This window comes from Cricetulus griseus, chromosome 6 (genome assembly GCF_003668045.3).
Source record: "Cricetulus griseus strain 17A/GY chromosome 6, alternate assembly CriGri-PICRH-1.0, whole genome shotgun sequence".
NCBI classification, from domain to species: domain Eukaryota; kingdom Metazoa; phylum Chordata; class Mammalia; order Rodentia; family Cricetidae; genus Cricetulus; species Cricetulus griseus.
This window is the reverse complement of record NC_048599.1, coordinates 103,834,017-103,853,674: the sequence shown is the minus strand read 5'-3', so window position 1 is coordinate 103,853,674 and position 19,658 is coordinate 103,834,017. Positions and strand designations below refer to the sequence as shown.

At 41.6% G+C, this 19,658-nt stretch overlaps 1 protein-coding gene across 1 annotated transcript in view; it reads right to left on the bottom strand.

Annotated features, from left to right (window-relative positions):
* Slc25a12 (solute carrier family 25 member 12) overlaps positions 1-19,658 on the bottom strand; it is an 86,554-nt gene that overhangs the window by 52,112 nt on the left and 14,784 nt on the right. The window contains exon 3 of the mRNA XM_027420201.2: positions 8,799-8,941. Within this exon, the coding sequence (XP_027276002.1) occupies positions 8,799-8,941 (143 nt within the window). The remainder of the gene's footprint in view (positions 1-8,798; positions 8,942-19,658) is intronic.

Below are 19,658 nucleotides of genomic sequence, written 5' to 3'. Positions count from 1 at the left end.
CCTTGAAACTCATGTGTCACAGAGAGAAGTGCAGGAAGAAGTGAAAGATGACACAGGCATCCCGTAAATTAGTTTGTGCATCCCTGGGGGCCAAAGGAGCAGAAAGAAGGGATTCTGGAACAAGTTGTCTGTATGCTACTGTTGGCAATTCATCTGGATAGGTCCGAAACTTCCCCATCGGACCACCAAGAGCGCCTCTGAGAGACTGCCCTGCTTACAACCCAACATTGCCTGTTGATCCTCAGACCTGGGGTATTCTACTTCTCTTTTCACTTGTGCCCAAGTGTAACTCAGGAACATTAAATCATCTCCTTCTTGCTGTGTTGGCTGAAGAATCTATACCTCTATGTAAATATATATATATATATATATATATATATATATATATATATATATATAAATACACACACACACACACACACAGTGACTTCAAAATGGGTGTGGTGGGACATGTCTGTGACTCCAGCACTGGGGAGATGAGCCAGGAAAATCAGGAGTTCAAGGACCAGCTTCTACTATATTGTAAGTTCTAGGCTAACCTAGGCTACATGAGATGAGGGGGGCTCCGAGTCTTTTAGAAAAACAAAAAAGTATTTGTACACAAATTATGCTGTCTGGAGCTTTTGGCAAAGTAAGTTAAATGACAGAAATTTAAATGAAATAAATTCAATAGTTATTTTATTATCAAAAGTGATAAGAACAAGAAATCACTATATTATTCTATTTGAAAAGACAGTAATACATTTTTAATGAACCTTCAAAACAAAAGGTGAAATCTCACATTACTGAATTTCCAGAACTTAAACCCTAAGATGATATATATTTAGTGACTCAAAATAACATAAAACTGCCTTTAATAATCGCACAGAGCATGTGTGTGTCAGCTATAGGAGTCATAGTAATGTTGACACTGAGATTCCATGTTTCTGTTCTGTACTTTCCTTTCCTTTCTTCCTTTTCTTCTTTTCTTTTCTTTTTGACAGGGTCTCACATAGCCCAGGCTGGCCTCAAAGTCTCCCTGTGATGGAGGATGATGTTGAACTCCTGATCTTCCTGCCTCCACCTCCCATGTTGGGGCTCTTGGTTTATGCAGCTACATGGCCTGCAGATTATAAAATCACCATCCTAGGTCTTTTGAAAGCTTGTCAAAGATGGTTTGACTTTAAGTAGGGCCAGACGATGGTGATGCGCACCTTTAATCCCAGCACTCAGGAGGCAGAGGCAGGCGGATCTCTGTGAGTTCAAGGCCAGCTTGGTCTACAAAGCTACACAGAGAAACACTGTCTTTAAAAATAAAAAAAAATTAAGTAGGGTACAGTATCAAGGACAGAGGATGACCCTGGACAAGTTCGTTAGTCTCTTAGTTTCCTTATATGTAAAACTTTTAACATTTAAGTCAAGCTGGTTTTGAGAAATCCATGATATAAAGCATATATACAGTTGCTTGGCACAAACAGACACTATTGCACTTTAGCTATAACCATCACCATTACTATAAAATCGACCCAGAGGCACCATCTGATGCAGGTCTGCAGAGAGGGGTGTTACCCCACCTCAGAAGTAGACCCTTAAGTTCCATACCTGGGATTTGGGATCTGCCCACCCCATGTTGCTGGCAGTCTTCCTGTATCCTTCCCTGAAAACTATGGTGCCACTGAGCTGTGGTGGCACATACCTTTAATCCCAGCATTCAGGAGGCAGAGACAGACAGACCTCTGAGCTGGAGACTAGCCTGGTCTACAGAGCAAGTTCCAGGACAGCTAGAGCTACACAGAGAAATCTTGTCTAGGGTGGGGCTGGAGGGGAACATAGTGCCATTAACACAACACAGACCTCAATGATAGTCCAAGGAGCTTGGAGCCTATGGGGCACACTGGCCCTCAGTGCACCCAGCTTTTGTAGCCATTTATGTTCCCCCATCTCCAGCAGGAGAAAGTCAGAGATGGAACAACTTGCCATGTCCCGGAACTTTGCAAGATGTGACCCCCATCCCTGACTCATCTATTCTTTTTTGTTTTGTTTATAATTCTTTTTTATTTGGCTCTTTTTGCTATTCTTGTCACAACATATCAGAACCAACCATACATTCCTCAAAAGCAACAAGCTGGGTGAGGTGTAGCCAAGCATGTGTGAGACCCTGGACTCCACACCCAGGTTCAAGAGGGAGAAAGGGATGGAGGGAAGAAAGGAAAGGAGGAGAGGTCAAATCAATAGGGGCGGGGGCTGAGCTTGAATGAAACAAAAGGACAGGCAGGAATGGCGTTGCTGGGATTGACTGGAGCATGTAACACAAAGGGAAACGGTGGCATAGGCAGGGGGTACCAGAAGCACTCATTAACTACATGCTTTTAAATGCCTGAAAATTTATAATAAAGAATGACCAGCATTATTTCTTCTGTCTATAAAGTAATTCTAGGCCTACGTGAAGGGATACACTCTGGCCCTGGACACATGGGGAAGGGCCCAGGCCCAGTCCAGGAAGATTTGGTGGACATTGCAGAGCCCCTGTTGAGGGCCCTACCCTGCCTGGGGAGTGGAGGGTAGATGGGGTGGGGGAGAAAGGATGGGGGTAAGGGGAGGGAGAGGGAGAAGGGATTTACATGTGAAACAAGTTTGTTCCCAACTTGAACTAATTAAAAAAAAATTTTAAAAAGTAATTCTAGGGCAGTGATGGCACAAACATTTAATCCCAGCACTCAGGAGGCAGAGGCAGGTGGACCTCTTGTGAGTTTGAGGCCAGCCTGGTCTACAGAGTGAGTTCTAGCACAGCCAGGGCTACACAGAGAAACCCTGTCTCAAAAATAATAATGATGATGATGATAATGATGATGATGATGATGATAATGATAATTAATAATTCTAACACTTAAAAGCAATAGATGAGCTGATTATGTATTTTTTTAAAACATGAGCAAACAGGCAACAACTTGATTTTTGTTGTTTTGTTTTATTGTTTTTGTTGTTGTTGTTTGTTTTTTGAGACATGGTTTCTCTGTGTAGCTCTGACTGTCCTGGAACTCACTCTGTAGACCAGGATGGCCTCAAACTCACAAGAGATCCACCTGGCTCTACTTCCTGAGTACTTAGATTAAAGGTGCAACAATTTAATTTTTTAAGTGTCCAGAACTGGGCATCAAAAACACAAGTAACCTTGAAATATAGAATGCATCACTTTGAATCATATTTCATACTCAGTAAATAAAACTTACTTTTGCCAGACGGTGTTAGTGCATGCCTTTAATCCCAGAACTCAGGAGGCAGAGGCAGGCAGATCTCTGTGAGTTTGAGACCAGCCTGGTCTACATGAGCTAGTTCCAGGACAGCCTCCAAATCCACAGAGAAACCCTGTCTCGAAAAACCAAAAACCAAAAAACAAAACTAAAAAACTTACTTTTATAAGAGAAAATCAAAGACTAGCTCTCTGTCTAGCTAAGGCTGTTGGCTAGCAAGTGGAATTTATCCAACAGATGTGTTTTCTTTGGCAAACAAAGAATTACTTTTCCAGATGCACTTGTTGGCAACATTGGGAAATCCTAGGATTTCATACAAACATCCAATTTTCAGATTTCCCTTGACAAATTGAAACGGGAGGGTTTTGGTCCTAAGTGGCACTTGGTAACTCTTGGTGCCAAGCAGGAACTGCCTCCAAAAAGACAGCTGTAGGCCTTGGCTGCCTATGCCTCAGGACACTGGTGACTCATGGAGGTTTACTATATGCATCACACAGCCTCTGTTAAAATGCAAGCCCTGTGGAACCTGCTAAATTGATATATTTTGCCCATCTGCATAGTCAGACTACTGAGCAGCTAGGGTGCGGGGCCAGCGGGGCACATCTGCAGGCATTGACTTTCCTGCTGGTCCGTCTGCAGGAGGCAGTCAGGTGTGGACTAGCTCACCAGGTCCCCAGACTTTGCAGGATGTGCACCTCATCCCTGGCCACCTGGCCAATCTATTTCTTTAGTTATTTTATGGGATGCAATGGGGGTGGAGGCACACTGAACTCCTGATCTTCCCGCTTCTACCTCCTAGGTACTGGGAATTTTTAGGTGAAATTGGGTATTTTATGGCTTTGAAGTAACAAATTTTGTGAATGTGTAGTACATTTTCCCACAAAATCTCCTATCAGAATGGAAACTAATATAATGCCAAAACGTTTATGTTACTTTTGTAGTTTTCTACAAAATTTTGTAAAATAGCCAAGATTTCTACCAAAATGAATGGGTCTTCAACATGCATGGTACATTTAAAAAAAATAAAACACTCATGAAGAATCAGAGAAAAAACCTGGGTCTTCCCAGTATAGCAGATAGAACTTGCAGATGAAATTCTGACTAGACTAAAAATAGAAACCACTATCCTAGAAGTTACAGTTTCAAAGAAGCAACTGTCTAAATATTTTAGATCAGATCACATGATAATAGTCTCCGTGATCTGCATTTAATGCATAAAATCACTTTGCTTTTCATTACGAAACTAGAACTCCCAAGTTTAAGCCACAATCTCACAAATAACACTTGGCTGATGGCTTGACTTTCAGACAACCCATCAGGCTATTTATACCACACGATGCTGCTTCTGCGTGACTGTCTGTATCAAGCACCATATTTCACCATCTAACGGTGGACAAGTGATGGCAAGAAAGAGCAGGCTAGAAACATCAGGGGGAAATACTATGTTCTTTTGTGCTAATAAAGTTCCAAAAGCAATATAAAAGCAGCTACAAAAGACTTACCTGAAAGCATGTTTATTCTAAAAAGTAGGTCTCAGATCCAACCAACAAAGTAGGACTGCTGTCCACTCCTAAACCAGTCTTGCCTCACACATCATCAAGTTACTTAAACTTGTCCCTACTGATTCTTCTCACTCTCTTGGCTTCCCTTTGTCTTGGGGATTCTATGTAATATCACCGCTGACATCTCAAATTAATTACATCCTGTAGGATTTAACATCAAAAAAGCTGTAGCAGGCAGGTAGTGGTAGCACACACCTTTAATCCCAGTACTCTAGAGGCTGAGGCAGGAGGATCTGTGTGAGTTCCCAGCCAGCCAGGGCTACACAGAGATACCCTGTCTTGAAAAACAAACACAATAAAAACTGTACCAGAACCTTAACTGAGGCCAGAATAAAAGTAACAGTTTCATTCTAATCCTCCATTCAGTCTCCTGGGTAAGGTGACAGCAAGAAAGAGACAAATGGAGGAAGAGAGATTAAGGGTTATCAATACAAGAAGAAATAGGACTAGATGTTAAGAGAACTAATTTTTTATTACCAAGAAAGCCAATCACCCGATCTGAGCCCCTTTTCCTTAACTGTTAAACAAAGGCTGACTTCCCTGAATGAGTGAAACAATATCAAAACTTTAATTGTGTTGGATTAAGATGTAAACCCTTAACCATAATACTGAGCCTTTGCAAAAGCCTGAAATTTCTCCCTAGAAAAATTCTGATACAAATCCACACATTCTGCATTTATATTCAGGAAGTCCAATGACCTCTGAACACCAGGCATCAACAAGGCAAGAATCCGAGTCTCCTAGAGTACTCTATTTTTTTCTCTGCTTCTGGAAGTAATTTGTGGGCAAAATGAGACTCTCTTGAAGAAATGGAAAAAAAAAAAAAAAAAGGTGAAAAGGCTACCAGGTGTGGTGATCCCTGTAACCCAGCACTTGGGACAGTGAAGCTGGGGATTATCATAAGTTTAAATACATACCTTACAACCACCAACAACAGGGAAGAGTGAAAGGGTATCTTTAAAAGGTAAACTCAGGGCTGAAGAGATGGCTCAGCAGTTAAGAGCACCAGTTGCTCTTCCAGAGGACCCAGGTTCAATTCCCAGTACCCACATGGCAGCTCACAACTGTCTGTTACTCTAGTTTCAGGGGATCTGACCTTTACACCTATGCACATAAAAATAAAAGTTAAATAAATTATCTTTTACAAAAAGGTAAACCCAGCCAGTTGTGGTGACACACCTTTAATCTCAGCACTGGTAGACAGAGACTGGTGGGTCTATAAGTTATAGGCTAGCCAGGGCTACATACTGAGACTCTGTAATTAAAAAATAAAAAAGGAGTAAATTCAATTTAATATTAGTAGATTCTTCACTACACAAAGCTATTACTGATATACTCTACCAAATTAATACTTGGATTCTACTTGACTGCATGAAAAATGTCCTACGTTGACAATGTACTGCAGCCTACAAGAATTATAAAGTTTCAAAGGAAAACTAAAACAAGATGGTCACAAAAGACATGAGATATTTGTGTGAAAACATGGGCATTCTAAAAACCATGTCTAGAACTGGAGAGGTGGCTCAGAGGTTGAGAGTACTGGCTGCTCTTCCAGAGACCCAGGTTCAATTCCCAGCACCAACTTAGTAGCCCACAGCCAGCTGTGACTCCAGTCCCAGAGGATCTGATGCTCTCACCTGGCTTCCTTGGGCATTACCTGCACAGACATACATGCAGGCAAACACGAAATGAAAATAAAGGGAGAAAAATAGGACCAAGTGTGGTGATGCACAGCTTTGAGCCAGGCACTCAGGAGACAGAAGTAGGTGAATATGTGGGTTCGAAGCCAACCTGGTCTGCATAGTGAGTTCTAGGACAGCCAGGACTACATAGAAAGACTCTTATTTTAATAAATAAATACAAAACCAGGTCAACAACAAACATGCCAATATTTTCTAAAGGAGCAAAATGTATGTGCTACCTTCAATAATTCAAAAGAAAGGATTCTAATTAAACAAATTAATTTTCAGAGACTTTCCATCTATCCACTTCTTAGACTCTAGCTGATCTGACATTTTGTTTTGTTTTGTTTTGTTTTTTTCAAGACAGGATTTCTTTCTATAACAGCTCTGGCAGTCCTGTAACTCACTCTGTAAACCAGGATGGCCTGATACTCAAGAGATCTGCCTGCCTCTGCCTCCTGAGTGCTGGGATTAAAAGCATGCACCACCACACCTGGCATCTGATCTGACATTTCTTAATACTAGACAAAAATGTTTAACTTTTATCCAACACCTGCCATTAAAACAATGAATCTAAGACTCATTGAATAAACATTTGTTGAATGTCCAAAATTTCACGCACTGTGCCAAGTTCTATGGGACAGTAAAAGTGAGCTCACGGTCAGCTCTGGCAGGAAGGAGTTCTTGCATCAGTCTTGCTTCTTCAACCATTCCAATAGAGGGCTGACTCGAATGCATGAGACTGGTCTTGTCCTCCCCAGCCTTCTTTTCTAAAGCGTGATCATATTTACAGTGGTGGATAAAGACTCTCACTGCCCAGCTTTTCACACAAGCACCTCTGTATCTACTAAAAAACATCCTGGAGTCTGGTGATATTGCTGAAAACTGCCGTAGTGAACAATTGTTTTCTTTATGTAATCCAATGAATATTTTATTTGTTCTATAACCCAGCCCCAAGCAATTTTACAACCATTAGCAGCTCCTCATGAGGAATGGACTAACTCCACAGTAAGATGAATCTTACTGCTTCTGTGGCTTCACACCCATACACTACCAGGCTAAAAGTACCCCAAGACTGGGAGTCATTATGTTTAAGACACAGCAAAAGCCCAGCACACAAAGTCTGCAGGTTTTACTCCAACTACATCTTCTGCAGCAGCAAAGCACTACACACACGTCCTTTCATGTCCCATGGCAATCCTTTTTCCCTCCCTGGAATTCTTCTCCCTCTTTGTCCCACTACCAGAATGTTCCAATGGTTTCATTCATATCAGCTCTCCTATAATGTTGTCCTAACTACTTGAAGGTTAGTGAAGCTTCCTGGGTACTTCTACTTTCTATATATATGACCACTCTGTCTTACCCCAGAAATACTGACTTGTTTTTTCTTTGTCTGGTTCTCTCTTTTCCACTAAGCTATAGCTTACTCTTAAGGTCAGCAACCTCGTTTTATTCACGCTTATATTTAGAAAGCCTATCAGTACCTGGCAAATTGTGATGTTTAACATAATGTTTTCCAACAAAATAAGTATACAGATGAATACTGACCACTCCCTACGTTCTTCATAGTGCTTACACCCTTCTAAAATGTTATAATTTACTTTTTTATTTTCTTTATTGCCTTTTGTGGCTTGCTTGCTGATACATTCTAACACTAATGCCTGACACATTAGCAGGTACTCAGTATTTTTCAAATAAATGAATACAAAAAATATAAAATTAGTTATAAGGAGCCCCTCTGGATCAGATTATTTGATATAAAATATGGCTTCTCTCATGTAAACTTTTTGTTTTCAGGAAATAAGACATGACAGATGATGTCAATAAATAATACCACTTTATAGGTTTCAAAGGAAAGATATTGATTAGTTTTAAAATTCTAGATACAGGGCTGGAAGGACGGCTCAGTAATTAAGAGCACTTGCTACTCTTACAGATGACACAGATTCAGTTCCCAGCACCCACATGGCAGCTCACACTATCTGCAACTCAATAACCAGAGACTCGATGTCATCTTCTGGCCTTCTCACACACCATACACATAGTGCACATGCAGGCATGCGGGCAAAACACACACAGAAAAATAAATACATTCTTTAAGTAATTCAAGTAATACAGGTTTAATCCCAGCACTCAGGAGACAGAAGCAGGAGGAACTCTGTGGGTTCAAGGGCAGTCTTGGGCCAGGCCAGCCGGGGCTATGTAGTAAGACCTTGACATGTTTCTGCCACCCCCCCCTCAAAAAAAGATAATATGAAACTTAGAGTTTGACATTTTTAATAAAACATATGATTAATTTCTAGAACATGTGTAAAAGTTCTTACCCATCCTTGGTTTGATCAGCTACTCCTGCCAAGAGCTGCACAATCTTTGGGTTGCTGTTTGGATCATTGTACAGGCCAAGATAGCGCTGAACGAAGTCTTCTGGGGTCATGTAATGTTCTCCATCCACCTCAGTACTGGCATACTGAAAAGTAGATAAAAAGGCGCATTGAACAAGTAGGGTGATTCAGCATCATGTGGTAGCTAACAGCTGTTTGGGGGAAAGTGAACCAAAGGGTGGCACTGAAATCAAACTCAGGATAATGAATGTGGATATTGCCTCTGGATAATGAAAAGCCAAACACCCAGATACCAATTTAAGACCACAGTAAAGACTGATACATGGTCTACATTGATGAACCCTGAAAATCTGCTAGGTGAATGAGCCAGACACAAAAGGCCCATGGTGTAGGATCCCATTTACAGCAAATGTCCACAAAGGCAAGCCCATGGATGAGAACACAAATTACGACTGCAAGGACCTGAGAGAGGGAGATGGGAGACAGCAGCTCTTTGAGGATGATGGATGTGTTCTGGAGTTACAGAATGGTGAAGCTCACACATTACAAATATTTAAAGTAAAGCCACTAAGTAGTATACTTTAAAATGATCACAACAGGAACCATCATGCCATGTGACTATTTAAATTCAGTTAAAAATACAGGAAGTGGGGCTGGAGAGATGGCTGCTCTTCCAGAAGACCTGGGTTCAGTTCCCAGCAACCATGTGGGAGCTGGCAGCAGTCTTCAACTACTACAGTTCCAGAGGACCTAACTCCCCCTTTTCTAGGGCACTGTAACCATGTAGTACAGACACAACATGTAGGCAAAACACCCACACATGGGCGTTGGTGGTGCATGCCTTTAATCCCAGAACTCGGGAGGCAGAGGCAGGTGCCATCTCTGTGAGTTCGAGGCCATCCTGGTCTACAGAGTGAGTTCCAGGACAGCCTCCAAAGCAATACAGAGAAACCCTGTCTCGAATAAATAAATAAATAAATAAATAAATACCCACACACAAAAAATAAAAATAAATGAATTTTTTAAAATAAATAATTAAAATAAAATACATAGGGGCCAGCAAGATGACTCAGGCGGTAAAGCCACTTGCTAACAAGACTGACTATTTGAATTAAATTCCAGGGAATCACACAGTAAGAGAGAATTTCCAAAAGCTGTCTGCTATGGAATAATCCTTCTGTACACTGTGAAAATGCATTGCTCTCTTTGCTAATAAAAAGCTGATTGGCCGATAGCTAGGCAGGATTTTGGGGGCAAAGAGAATGCTGGGAAGAAGGGTAGAGTCAGAGGAATCACCAGTAAGACAGAGAGGAAACAGGAAATGGGAGATGAGAGCTAACTCCACATGGCAGGATGTAGATTAATAGAAATGGGTTCATTTAAGTTTTAAGAGCTAGTTAGTAATAAGCCTGAGCTATCGGTCAAGCATTTATAATTAAGTCTCCGTGTCAGTTATTTGGGAACTGAAGGGCATGAAGGAAAAGTCCACCTACAGCTGTCCTCTGTCTTCCACACAACACACAATCAATCAATCAATCAATCAATCAATCAATCAATAAATAAGTGTAAAATTACATGAGCTGGGGAATACAGCCTTTCCATCATGAATTTAATCTGCTACAGCACTGCTACAATAAAATAAGCAAATAAAAATAAAAACATTGGTAAGATAAGAGGTACCAGAAAAACTAAGCAAAGTGAAAGAGAGGCCAAGGACCAGAAGACGATCTTGCAGACACCTCACTTCCCAGATGCAGCCTTTTGTCAAGAGCCCATCAGAGTGGGGCAGAGATGCAGGTGACTCAGAGGCTGCCATTAAAAATGAAATTACTGTATCCTAAGGAAATCTTCCATTATTCCAAGTCCCAGTCCCTGGAAAAAGAGGTAAAAGTCTTTTATATCTCATGCCAATTTTTTGAAAGTATGCTTATCAAAGAAACCCCTTATCATTTCAGGGACTCAGTACATGGTGACATGGCCAAGACTCATTACCAACAAAGAAGTAAGATCAGGGAATTTCCCCAACTGAAGACTAGAAGAGCCCATTAAATGTCAAGCACACACACACACACACACACACACACACACACACACACACACACACAAATAAAATAATGTAAAAGTCTCACCAAGACCTCACTCATCCTCATAAAACTGCAGGGCAGCAAAATAAAAAAAGAATAATCCTAAAAGTCCCCAGAGAGAAACACTGGGTCAGAATAAAGCATTAGGGCAACATTTTAGACGTGGAATGAGACCCAAGAGATTATTTCCAACCAGGAATTCTAAACTTGCCATCTAATGTAAAGTTAGCTACACTATTTTGAGATATCCATATTCTCAGCATTACATTTTTGCCTTTGTGCTCCCTTTCTCAGGAAACTGGATTTTTTGTTACATGTTTTCATTTTGGGTGGGCACACATGACACGGCTTGAGTGTGGAGGTCAGCGAGCTACTTTCCATAGTCAGTTCTCGCCTTCTACCATGTGGATCCCAAGCATCAAACTCAGGTCAGGTCACCAAGCTCAGTGCCTTCATCAGCTCTGCTAGCTCACTGGCCCCAGTTGAACTTTTTTTTTTTTTTTTTTTTTTTTTTTTTTTTAGGAGAGAGTGAACTAAACCAAAGAGCACATGTAGGAATCAGAGGCAGGTGATCCACTGAGGAAGTGGGCAAGGGAACCAGGACCAATTGAAAAAGCACAACTTAGCTCAAAATAAACAATACCTGAAATCAGAAGAATATGATACTGAATAATAACCAAACGTTGTAACTGTATTGAGAAGAACGGAGGAAAAACCTGAAAGCACTGTAAGGAAGCTTGCCTAGCTCACACGCAAAGCCCTGGGCTCAATCCTTGATACTTAAAGAAAGAGAAAAGCCTATAAACAGCAGCATAAAAATATAAAAGGAAATACCAAAATAAATAGCTAAAGGAGGTTCAAGTGGCTGCCTCTGGGGAGTAAGATGGATAAGGATCAGGGAAAGGACCCCTGGTTTGCTCTTAGTTTCAAATCATGGAGTAAACCAACTGGGAGTAAACCAACTGGGAGGGATTTTAAACCCAAAATGTTTCCTTTGTCTTACTCTGAAAACATCAAAGGTCACAGCACATGCTGTGTCAACTTGCAAAAGAAGGAGCCTAAGGTGGCCTTCTTCACTAGCTGATGCTATCAAGAGCATTTGAGAAGCATCATCCTTCCAAACGACTCATGCCCTGGCCATGTGACTACAAAAGCCACTCCTGAAGCAGCCTTGTGTTTTAATCCTGGCTCTACTACAAATCAGCTCATGTGAGTCTTTAGACAAGCTCATTCTTTCCCTAGGACTCTAGATCACGTACACTTCTGTGCCATGAAGATAAAGTAAACCTTTGATATACTGAAAGAGTGGGTCTATAAACAAAGGATCAAAAACAAACAAACAAAAAAAGCAAACCAGGGGCTGGCAAAAGGCACCACATAAAAGCAATGCATACTGCTCTTGCAAAGGACCTGCATGTGGGTGGCTCACAAATGCCTGTAACTCTGGCTCCAGAGGGATACACACACACACACACACACACACACACACACACACACACACACACACACACACAAACACACACATACAGAGTTAAGAATAATAAAAATCGCCAGGCGTTGGTGGCACATGCCTTTAATCCCAGCACTCGGGAGGCAGAGGCAGGCAGATCTCTGTGAGTTCGAGCCTGGTCTACAAGAGTTAGTTCCAGGACAGCCTCCAAAGCTACAGAGAAACCCTGTCTCAAAAAAACAAAATAAATAAATAAATAAAAGTCAACCTTAAAAAAGAACAAACTGGCCACGCAGTGGTGGTGTACATCTTTAGTTCTGGCGCTTGGGAGGCAGAGGCAAGTGAATCTCTGTGAGTTTGAGGCCAGCCTGGTCTACAAATTGAGTTCCAGAACAGTCAAGAGCTGTTACACAGAGAAACCCTGTCTTGAAAAACAAAAATAAAACAAAACAAAATCGTATAAGACATTAGCAATATCATGAAAGGAATTCTAGACGCTGATATTAAGTGTAGTCTACCACCTCTTTTTGCCCACTTCTTCCCTTCTTTACCATTTGCCATAATTAGATTTTTTGTTTGTTTGTTTGTTTTTTTGCTTATTTTTGTTCTAGAAACAGGGTCTCCTGTATTCTGGGCTGGCCTCAAACTCACTATAACATTGAACTTCAGATCCTCCTACTTCCACCCCCATTATTTCCCTCCTGCCTCCCACCCCCCAACCCCAGGGCTGGGATTACAAGCATGAGCTACTCTGTAGTGCTGGAGAGCAAACCAGGGCTTGATGCAAACTGGGCAGGCACCCTACCAGCTGAGCTACATTCTCAGTCCCTGAACAGGTTTAACAAGAACAGAAAATCAGCTGAGCTAGGGACAGGCAGAAGTGGAGAGGCACAGTAGTCGTGGGGCTACTGGAAGTGGCAAGGGAGGTCAGTACAAAGAAATCTGATAGCAGGATTTAAGGAACATGATGAGTCAACCAACAATGTGAACATGACTGCCAAATACTAAGCAAGATCGTAAGTGCACTATGGAAACCACAGGGCAGGTGGGATGCGGTGGGGAGGAGAGACACAGCACTATGATTTCAACCAGAGAAAGAAGATTTCAACCTGAGGGGATAACTTAGAAATCTCTGTTCATTTCTGGGAGAGGGGTTAATTGGAGAGAATAGTAATAAATAAAGTTTGGGACTGAGGAATATGGTTCATGGGTTCGGCATTTGCATAGAATGAAGGAAGACCTAGGTTCTCGTCCTAACACCACCAAAAGTGGTGGGTGATACTGTCCTGTCTTAAGCATGTAATTGTGTGTGCTCTTTTCCTGTTTAGGAAAGACAAAAGAAGGCTGGAGAGATGGCTCAGAGGTTAAGGTCACTGGCTGTTCTTCCAGAGGTCCTGAGTTCAATTTTCAGCAGCCACTTGGTAGCTCACAACCATCTATAATGAGATCTGGTACCTTCTTCTGGTGTGCCAGCATACATACAAGCAAAACACTGTATACATAATAAACAAATCTCTTTTAAAAAGACAAAAAGAATAAGAGGGAGGCAGGGAAAGGAGATAGCTCAGAGGGCAAAAATGCTTCCTATGCAAGCATGGGACCTGAGTTCAAATTCCTAGCACTCAAGTAAAAAGTCAAGGGTGACCACGTGTCTGTAAGCACAGCATGTGGAAGGCAGAGACAGGAAGATTTCTGGGACTTGTTGACTGCCAGTCTACCCCTAGGTTCAATAGAGAAGATGCGCATAGGTTACACACACCCTCTCCCCAGCCCACAGTGAGCACACACCGCACTCACAAATATGAAGAGAAAAAGATTAAGTGGATGGATGATGAATACAGATTGAGTACCTCAAAATGCCTGGGACCAGAAGTATTTTTAATACACATTATTTCTCAAATATTGGCATATACTAGTGGGAAATCTTTTCGCTGTTATTTTTGTTTATTTGTTTGACTTTTCCCTTTTCTTTTTTAGGCAGGGTCTCGGGTAGTCTAAGCTGGCCTCAGACTCCCTATGTAGAAGAGGCTGGTCTTGAATTGAGCCTCTTGCTCTACCCCACTCCTACCACACCTGGTTTCTTAATGAGTTATCTAAACACAAAGTTCCATGGTTTCGTACATACTCTTGAGGTCTAAATGAGAAATGTTCCCCATAGTCTGGGTATTTGAACACTTGATCCCTAGTTGGTGGCTGTTTGGGTGCTGCATCGTTGCTAGAGGAACTGTCACTCAGGTTGGACGTGGAAATGAAAGGCTTCCCATCACTTCCAGTTTCTTCCTTATGCTTCCTGCTTGTGCTTGAAGATGTGAGCTCTCAGCTTCCTGCTCCTGCAGCCATGTCTGCAGCTTGCTGCTATGCCTCACACCCATAATAGACTCTGGAGCCGTAAGCCCAAATAAACCTTTTCTTCTAGAAGTTGCCTTTGGGCTGGAGAGATGGATCAGCTGTTAAAGGCTAGGCTTCACAACCAAAAATATAGAAGTTGCCTTCATCAAGGTGTGTTATCCCAGCAACAGAAAAGTAATACACACACCTTTCTGTACACAGCCTTTAATACAGTAATTCCAGTGTGCCTGCATATTGATCTCTACCCATTATATAAGGTCAGGTATAGAACTTTCTACATACATCATCAAATCAGTGTTCAAAAACTTGGGTTCTGGAGCATCTCAGACTGCAACGTTTAGGAACAGCAATGTCCTAACACTGCACACAAAGGTATGCAGCAAAAAGCGAGACTGAAAAGGGTTTTGGAGACTAAGTTACGGAAGGTGGTGAAAGCTGAACAGGTAACAGGCCTTACTCTGTGAAGCTTTCTGTATCATGAAGTAAGATTTTAGAGCTGAGAGAAACTACCCCTGTGCTGTTCAGGAGGATGAAGGCAGAGGACATGACCAAGACAAGGAGACCACGTAGTGTCCACCCCCACAGAGCCAGGTGAAAGTCCCTAAGCCCCGCCACGATCTCCAGTGTCCAGCACTGCAGACAGCATTTTACTTCAAACTGCGAGGACGCTGCTCTCTCAAGAGCAAGGAGAGAACACGAACACATGTCAGAGCTGTTAGTAAGAACTTACTTGCCCAAGCCTGATCGAGAGGCGTGTGTGCCTGAGCCTGGCTGCCAGGACAAGCACACAGCCTACCCAGAACATAGAGTGAGTAGGTAGCACCCAAAGAGGCCCCAGGATGCCCCTGAGTTTATCATCCAGGAAACAACAGCGTTAGCATTAGCGCAAGCTACCAAGGACCAGCAGCCAACAGGAAAACAAATGCTTTTGTTGACAGGAGCTGACAAAGGCCTTGCCAGTACCTAGGGTTACAAATGATGCCAGAGAGCAACTCCCAGACTCTCCCAGTCTACTTTAACTTGATTTTAATAGAAAGATAGAGTGTATAGCTGAAGGGGGGAAAAAAGTCTTCTCGGCAGGGAGTCAGTACTTGACTTCTACAGAAAACAGTGAACTAATTAACCCATTAAATTAGAGGCAATTACTTGGCAATGTCAGGAAGCCTGTTGCCTGAACAGACAGAACCAAAGAGAGTCCTGAATGGAAACTAGAAGCTACCCAAAGTTGGTTAAAACGCCAAAACGAATTAGATATTATACTAATAGAGGAGCGCTGGCACCACAGAAACAGGTAATAGGAGGTTGCCGAGGCAGTTCTGCGGTGGGAGAGCACACACCTAGAATATCAATGCCTAGTTCCAGCCCCTGCACCACATACACAAACACACACACACACACACACACTCACACACACACACACACACACACACACACACACACACACTCGTGTCTTTTTTAAATGTCTGTTTCTTTATTTGCATGTGAAAGAGTGCACACACTCGAAAGTTAGACAACTTTTGAGAATGGGTTCTTTTCCTCCACCATGTTGAGTCCCAGGGATCAAACTCAGGTAATCAGGCTGGACAGCAGGCACTTTTAAAATCTGTGCCACAGAAATCTTTAGAGGAGGATGAGGTTGTGTTTGAGTTCAATCCTCAACAACAAAATAAAATCGAAGGTGTATGTGTGATGTGTCTAAACCCAAAGTACTTTAAAGGATAGTTTTTTACTTTTTTTGTTTTGTTTTGTTTTGTTTAGATTTTATTTATATATTATGTATACAGTGTTCTGCCTGCATGTGTACCTGCAGAGCGAAAGAGGGCACCAGATCTCATTAGAGATGGTGGTGAGCCGCCATGTGGGTGCTGGGAATTGAACTCAGGACCTCTGGAAGAGCAGCCAGTTCTCTTAACCTCTGAGCCATTTCTCCAGCCCTAAGTAACTTACTTTTAATGCTTATTTTAATTAACTACTAATAATGGGGGGTTGGATTTGGGTTATTATTTTCTTTAGGTTTTTTTTTTTTTTTTTTTTTTTTTTTTTTTTTGGATTTTTGTTGCTTTGAGGCAGGGTCTCATGTAGCCCAAGCTGGCCTTTGACATGCTATGTAGCCAAAGGGACTCCTTGCTCTTCCTGCCTCCATATTCCAAGTGGTGAGATTACACACAGGCACCACTACACCAGGCTGGTAATACTGTTGTAGACGGATTCCTATTTCTATAGGAGTAAAGATAGTATGTGTTAGTACTTACATTTAGGCTCCTCGATAGGGAGCCTGAGGCCAGCCTGAGCTATACAATGAGCAAGATCCTCTCTCTCTCTCTCTCTCTCTCTCTCTCTCTGCGAGTGCAGAGATATATATATATAAGGTAATATCAGAATTAAAATTAAAAATAGCAAGGGCTTTATTGAGGCCTTCTCTCTATGCTAATAAAAATATCTTGGATATTTACATTTAAAATGGCAAAAGAGACTTAAAATAGTATTTTGAGGGCTCAGCTGTTAAGAACTTGTGCTGTTTAGCTGGGTGGTGGTGGTGCAAGCCCTTAGTCCCTGCACTAGGCAGAGGCAGGTGAGTTTCAGTTTAAGACCAGCCTGGATTCCAGAATGGCCAGGACTACATGGGGACCCTGTCTCAAAAAAGCCTAATTAATTAATTAAAATCTTTAAAACTAAAGCTTGGAGTCTTCCAAAATAACATCATGCTAAAGATTTAATGTCCTAAGTAATAGTTTTATCACATCTTTTCCATTTTTGTTATCATTTCAAAGAGTAACCTAAAATGACTTGAAATAAAATTACAGAATACTATAGCCTTACACCAAATAACTTTAGAGTTAATCACTTGCCATTTTAAAGATGTTTCTTAAGCAGTTGTAAATCCCTCCTGGGCAGGAAGTCAAGGACACATGAAAGACACCCACAAGAAGCAGCTCACAGAAGCTGACAAAAAAATAAGTGATCTAGTTTCTAGATTAAACTTTTTCAACCCAAGTCAAGTATTTGGAATGCAAACATGCACACAGTTTTTGACATTTCCAGAAACATTTACATTGACGCGAAGTATAGTTCCCCTGGGCCTGAGAAGGCCTTGGCAGTCTCAGGCTTGAAAAACAAAATAGACCTTGTGAGAGCCTGAAGTACTCATGTATGTAATCAAAATCACATATTAAAATTGGCAGAGTTTCGTATACAAAAGCATGTTGTAATTAAACTGAACTGTCTGCTGCCGGAGGGAAGAAACCCGTGCCACCCTGAAACGGTTGGCCTTTTGAAGCCAAAAGACGAATACATCAAGGCCTCCCCTGACTGGCATAAACTGGAGAGCAGAAACTCCCTTGCAATTTACTAACATTAACCTTAGGTGACCTTTCAAACACATGACACCCACCTTACAAGCTAACAGCATTAATTACAGCTTCCAAAGCACTGACACATCTCCCAATTTCTACTAAGGGGGAAAAAGGCCTATCTCAAAAATTTGTAACTGGAAAAATTTTTGTAAAAAGTCTAAAGTGATAAGAAGTAATCTGTTTCATTGGTGTAAGTTAAAAAACAGATTCATTGATATTTTGATTCAAATGTGTGTGCATATACATATTATCTACCCATCTATGTATTTGTTTGTTTGTTTATGCAAGTGCTGGTCATGGAGACTCAGGCCTGTAATCCACTCAGGAAGGCTAACTCCCACAGCCTGCCACAAGTTTGAGGCCAACCTGTGTTAACTAGCAACCTCCAGGTCAGTGTAGGGTACAGAGTAACACCCTGACTCAAACAAACAAAAACATCAGATAAATAAGTAAATAAATTGCAAAAATGAAGACTGAGATGTTGGGTCTGGAAAGATGACTCAGCAGTTAGAGCTATTACTGCCCTTCTAGAGTTCCCAGCACTCAAGTCAAGGAATGCACAAACCACACCTGCACCTGCAGCTCCAGGGGACCTGTGTCCTCTGTCTGTCCTCTGCTGGCAACTGCATTCACAGGCACATACCCCCAAAACAGACACGTGTGTGTGCGCATGTGTGTGTGTTTGTGTGTGTGTGTGTGTGTGTGTGTGTGTGTGTAATTAAACATACATATATAATATAATATATGTGATATTTACATATATAATTAAAAATAAAAATTGTGATGTATTACAAATAGATTTTTTTTATTGTTTCATTTTTTTGTTTTTTGTTTTTTTGAGACAAGGTCTCACCATGTAGCTCTGACTGTCCTGGAACTCACTATGTAGACCAGGCTGGGCTATAACTCTGAGATTATATAACATAACAAGATCAAATTTTTTTTCAAGTATGCATACCAAAACTAAAGTCACATATCTGGAAAAACTACTTTTTAAGCCAAAAAATCTGAGGAAATCAAGTCTGTTTGTGTTGTTATGCTTTCATCACAAGTCCAAGCTGGGTACTATGCCTGAGAGTTGACGCTTGAACAGACAGGTCTCAGAGCGATGAGTAAGACATACAACATAGTTAGAAGGATGGACAGTAAAACCAGAGTCAGAAACTGGGGTCCTAAACCCCAAGCCAGTAACTCATTGGGGACTTTTTGGCCAAAAAATAAAATAAAAATGCAACTCAGTTGCATACCTTAGCTACTCGGAAAGCTAAGGTAGAATCACTAGAGAGCAACCTGGACGGCACAGGCAGACTCCATTTCTAAATAAGCAATTATCTCTGTTTCTTCTCTGACAAGTAGTTCCAAGAAAAATAGCTGACCGGTTGTTGCAGGGAAAGGAGATCTTCAATACCAAAGTATTTGGAAATGGGAAACACGAGTGTTGAAGTCACCGCTCTGAAATGCTCAGAAACAGTCACGGGGAGGGTCACGGTGCCCTCCTACTGACTTTTACCCAAACATGAAGGAGTTATTCTTCTTGCGCTTCGCCTGTCTCCAAACCGCCTGTCTCCAAACCGAGGTTGCCCATCGATTGTTTTGAAAGATTTGT